This window comes from Macaca fascicularis, chromosome 5, assembly GCF_037993035.2.
Source record: "Macaca fascicularis isolate 582-1 chromosome 5, T2T-MFA8v1.1".
Classification (NCBI taxonomy): domain Eukaryota; kingdom Metazoa; phylum Chordata; class Mammalia; order Primates; family Cercopithecidae; genus Macaca; species Macaca fascicularis.
In genome coordinates this window covers 6417122-6422446 of record NC_088379.1, presented here as the reverse complement: position 1 = coordinate 6422446, position 5325 = coordinate 6417122, and the positions used below count along the sequence as shown (strand labels likewise).

Here is a 5325-nt window from a genome sequence, read left to right as displayed (position 1 = left end):
GCCTCCCTAAATGCTGGGATTATAGGCGTAAGCCACGCGCCCCGACTGGGTGTTTATGATTTAGAATGTTGGGAACTTAGAGCAGTGCTTGGGACACGGTTATCAGCGTCAGCTGTTTCCTTAAACTAACGTGAAGTCGACTTCAACCTTCCAGCAGTGTGGCCCTAGAATCAATACCCAGGGAGCAGCGGCCCTAGTGCGGGCGGGGACGCGGGGTGCGCATGCGTGCGGGGGTATGCGGGTGCGCCAGTGCGCGTGCGCACGCAGGGCCGCCGAGGCGGGATCCCCGAATGCGGTTCTCGCTCGCTGCGTGGCGGTAAAGGACCCCGGGTGTCGTAAAAGGGCCGCAGTGGCAGCGCCCCGGCCGACGGCTGTTATCCCATTTTGGACGCCGTCCTCGCTGCGAAAAGTTGGGGCAACCTGTTGCTAGTCTGTTCGTTGGTGACAGCTAGGCTTCCGCGCTCGCTGCTGGTGGGCAGCCCCGCCGTGGCCCGCGGGCTGGAAGAGGCGGCGGCGTGATGCGGCCTGTGGACGCGGACGAGGCGCGGGAGCCCCGCGAGGACCCGGGCAGCCCGCTGAGCCCGGTGCCCCGCGCCGGCCGCGAGGACCTGGCCTCCCTGGAGCGCGAGCGCGCCCGGGCGCACTGGCGGGCCCGCAGGAAGCTGCTGGAGATCCAGAGCCTGCTCGACGCCATCAAGAGCGAGGTGGAGGCGGAGGAGCGGGGCGCCCGGGCCCCTGCACCCAGCCCGCGCGCGGAGGCGGAGGAGCGGGTGGCTCGGCTGTGTGCCGAGGCGGAGAGGAAGGCCGCGGAGGCGGCGCGGATGGGCAGAAGGATCGTGGAGCTGCACCAGCGGATCGCTGGCTGCTAGTGCTGCTGAGCCGGCGGGGTCGCGCGGGGAGGAGCCGAATTCGGCGGGGAGTGTCCCGCGTGGAAGGCGCTGGGCAGGCAGGGAGGGGAGCGCAGAGCCGTGCCACTCTCTCCGCCGAGTTGGTTTCATTCTTTTTTCATAGGTAATTAGAGAAAATAATTTGATAGGTTGTTGTAAAGAGTCATGACCACTTAAAGTATTTGCAGGACGTAGACCTGCTCTGTCAGTAGGTGGGGGGAGAGAGGTGTGAAGCGGAGGTACGTGCTGGAAACCTGTGAATGTTATGAGATTGGAGCGTTTGCGATGACCTTCCTGCAGGTGGTAGCATTGTGCACAGGTAGTTGGGTTTGTTTGACTCCTGGATATGAGAATATCAAGCTCAAAATTTATGTTGTGATGAATTTCTCCCACTTGTACTTTAGGTGGCCGACTGACGAACTGTGTTCACCTGATAAGGATTCCTGGCCGTTTGGACAGGCTCATACCAAGAGAGCCTTTCGTTTTGTCTCCCCTGTTTTTCTGCCTGCGTTTTCTCCACGTTAGCCACTCAATTTCCAGTAGCATCCTGGCGGATGACTTCAGCATTAGATGGTCAGGTGTATTTTTTGATTAATAGGTGCATTCAGTTTGGAAAAGACAGCTTTTCATTAACGTCCCACGTAAAGGAATATGGCCTATACGGTACGTACGCTGCTGCGTGGTCATATTTGTTCCTGTGATCTTACTGTATTTTCAAAGTTTGGAAATATACATACCGTGTGCTTTGCAATTGTTTTATGCTTCCTGGAATTTGGGGATTCACGAGAGACTTGAGGTTAGAGTTCTGCAAGAGAGAAGACACTACATGATTGCAGCTGCTACATCAAGAACCCAAGCCCCAGTCAAGGTTGTGAATACGACTTTGGATGAGATTGAGAAGGCCCAGTGGACGGTTGGTCTTGAAGAGTGGCAGTGTATGGACTTGAGGACCTCTGCAGACCATCAGATCAAAGGAAGAGAGCTGTTTTGCGTGGGGTTTTTTTGTTGTTGTTTTTATAGCATTTTGCTTTTTCCTGGAATGTAATTTTCCTATGACATGTTAACCGGTGCACATCGTGTAACCTGTCTGGTGAGCAACCTACAATTGGGATGAGTTCTAGGTACATGTGTTTGCTGACTTTGGGGTAAACTTTGTTAAAATACAGTCTCTGCCACAAATGCATGTGAACTGTTCAGGGGCCCAGAGTGGCGGAGGAAGGAAAGCTTCAAGCTGGCCATGGGGGTCCCAAACAGTCATTCCAGGCTTTGATGATGACTAGCCTAGGTCATTAGAGCCCAGACTCCACAGAGACTAAAATCAGAGCTCTGCCTTGTTGTGATAAAGTTCCTTTGCTTGGAAAAACAAATGCTGAAAGCCAGTTTTTAAACTCTTTGTGCAGATGACCAAAGCAATTGACTTGGCCAGGAAAAGGTAAGATAAATAAACATTTTTCAAAATGAGTTTCTCCTTGATAGTGGTCACTGTCAAATGGAGGTGAATTGCTTCTGACTTAGGAGTTGTTCAAAGCCTGTAGCCCAGAATGGCGTTTGAGCTGCAGAAGGGGAAGAAAGCAGACCTAGGGTAGGAAGCGGGTGCCTCATGAGGCCATGTGGTCTGGCCCCAGCCTTAGGAGAGCTGAAGTCCATTCAGGCAACTGGTATTCCCGGTGACCACAGAGCTCCACACTATGCCAGGCACTAGGACTTTCTTGGAGAGACTATCTAGCGGGTTGAGACAGATCTGAAGACATTATTACAGTACAGTGTTCGCAGTGCTGGTCTTTGATTCAACACATAAATTGAGCACCTACAGAGGCTGAGCCTACCTGACTGAACAGAGTGCTTGTAAAATTGCATCCGAGGGCCAGGCACGGTGGTTTGTGCCTTTAATCCCAATTCTTTGGGAGGCCTGAGCAGGAGGATTGCTTGAGGCCAGGAGTTTGAGATCAGCCTGGGCAACATGGTGAGACCCTGTCTCTAATAGAAAAAAAAAGTTGTATCTGTTATTCATAAGATGCTTAGTATTGTGTCTGGCCATAGTAAGTGCTGCCTAAGTATTTGTTAGATAACCCCTAAATGAGGAAAGCAGGAAAAAAATGATATGTACCCATATTAGATAGTGTAAGTTCTGTGGGGGAAAAAATGGCATTGGGGGATCGGGTGTGGGGTTTCTAGTTGATTTGCATGGTCAGGTGACATCTCTGATACGACATTTGAGTGAAGGCTGATGTGTGGAATATACATGGGTGTCTAGGGAAAGAGTCTTCTAGACACAGGAATCAAGCAGGGTAAAAAGGAGAGGAACAGCATGAAGCCCCAGTGGGAAGGGAGGAAGCGGTGGGCACTGAGGTCAGAGGGAGAAGTGGCTGGATGCGAAGCTGGTGGGGGGTTGCCAGCCGAGGAGCGATGGGAGCTGACCATCTGTGAAGAGGTGGCTGCCGTGCTCAGGCCTGATAGTGGGAGACAAGGACAAGAGGGGGCAGCGCGGGGAGTTGGGGGCGGCGCGGGGAGTGGGGGGCGGCGCGGGGAGTGGGGGTTGGCGCGGGGAGTGGAGCACGAACTCTGTGGGTGGTGGCGGTTGTGGACTGCATTGGGAAGGTGCCGAGGGCCTGCCTGTGGACACGAGAGGATTCAGCAACCGTTCTGAGGCTCGGGACCTGAGCGCCTATTTAGTACCATTTGTCAAACAAACTGGGCCACTTTTGAAAGTGAAGGGTGGCTCTATTAATAGAAATTCATTTGGGACTGCAGATGTAAACAAGGACTTTCACAGGCAAAGAGGTGCTTACTCTGTTTGGTGGGAGGACTTAGGGAGGAGTCCCCTCAGACCCACTGACTCTTGCTCTGAGCAGGAAGCATGGGCGCAGCTACACAAACAGCACCCCAAGCACGGGGAACACGAAACAGGCCAGGGGCCTAGCGCGGCCTGCAGAGGCCACCAGTGGGTGGAAACAGGGCGGTGGGGAATGGGGGGATCCTTCTGGAGACCTGTCTTTGAGTCTTGTGTCTCAGGTAAGGCAGTTGTGCTTACAGGTAAATACCTTTCCTTTTTTAAAAAAATTATCCCTGGGATTGTTAAATTTGCTTTAGTAAACTCATAAAGAGGAACATCATTCTATAGGATGTCAGTGGGATGGAAGGAGTAGAAGTCTAAGTAATGGTAGAAGTCAAAGACCACACAAAGGGGCCAGAAGGGAAATATTTTGCACTGGCCTATTGCCTCTGTTACCTCCCAGCCCAATTCCCTAAGCTCCCGCCAGTGTCAGGACACTGAGGATGTGCAAATGAGAAAACAAAAACCTGTATGACAAGAATCCACTTAGGATTAGGCACTTAACATACCTTATCTAATTTTCACAAATATCAGAGGTCATTTTATTATCCCCATTGTTCAGGTGAGGAAACTTCAGCCGAAAACAAAAGAGAAAACGAGCCTCAGAACCTTGCCTGGAAGAATTCAACTGGTGCCAAAGCTCTGTCACAACATCAGTAGCTCCTGGTGCGCCGTCTGCTTCCTCGACCCCCAGCAGGCACATCAGTCATGATGGTTTTCGAACCAATGGTTCAGAATGCTGAGTACTCGAGGGAGGGCTGCAGCAACAAGCGTGGGACTGAGTTTCTGGCCTCACAGAATGTTCCATGACAGACCCTCTTTGACTGACAAGGTGTGAGGTGTCGCTCAGGCTGAGTGAGATTCGGGGGCCTGAATGCAGGCATCCACCCTCTGCTCAGGTCCCATGTTCCAGATGTCTTCTGGACACCAACCAGTGGATGTCATAGGATGGATTCACCTCTTTGTTGATGTATTCATCTAGTGTGTTTTGCTGGCGATATACTAGGTCCTTGGGACACCAAGGAGCAGTTGGCTCCTTGGCACTGGAGTCATTGATTCATTTGTTCAAGTATTCTTTGAATAGGTACTGAAGACCTAGCATGCGCCAGGCCTGGAGTAGACATGACAGCCATCCTCTTGCACAGCTGCTGCCTTCAGAGGGTTTGCACCCTAGTGGGTGAGATGGCCACTTAGCAGCCCCTGCCTGTGGGTGAGAAGTGCTGAGCGTGAGCAAAGCCTAGGGTGGGTGGTATCTGCCCAGCCAGGCAATAGACAAGGCTCCTTCCCTGAGGGGTCACAGATCATGTGTTACATGGTTTAAGCCATGTGGGGATGTGGGCAGGGGAAGGGAAGGTATGTAGAAGGTTCCAATCTGGCTGGGTGCAGTGGCTCACGCCTGTAATCCCAGCACTTTGGGAGGCCGACGTGGGCAGATCACGAGGTCAGGAGATCGAGACCATGATGGCTAACACAGTGAAACTCCATCTATACTAAAAATACAAAAAATTAGCCAGGCATGGTGGCAGGTGCCTGTAGTCCCAGCTACTCGGGAGGCTGAGGCAGGAGAATGGCGTGAACCCAGGAGGTGGAGCTTGCAGTGAGCCG

The 5325-nt window shown here is 52.6% G+C and overlaps 1 protein-coding gene across 1 annotated transcript; it reads left to right on the top strand.

The window, feature by feature from the left end:
- Positions 1-380: 380 nt before the first annotated feature.
- Positions 381-2345, top strand: LOC102115624 (MORF4 family associated protein 1 like 2). Its single transcript, XM_045392093.3, has 2 exons — positions 381-1011; positions 1292-2345. Exon 1 carries the CDS (start codon positions 519-521, stop codon positions 867-869), a length of 351 nt encoding a protein of 116 aa, XP_045248028.1. The 5' UTR covers positions 381-518; the 3' UTR covers positions 870-1011; positions 1292-2345.
- The last annotated feature ends 2980 nt before the right edge of the window (positions 2346-5325 follow it).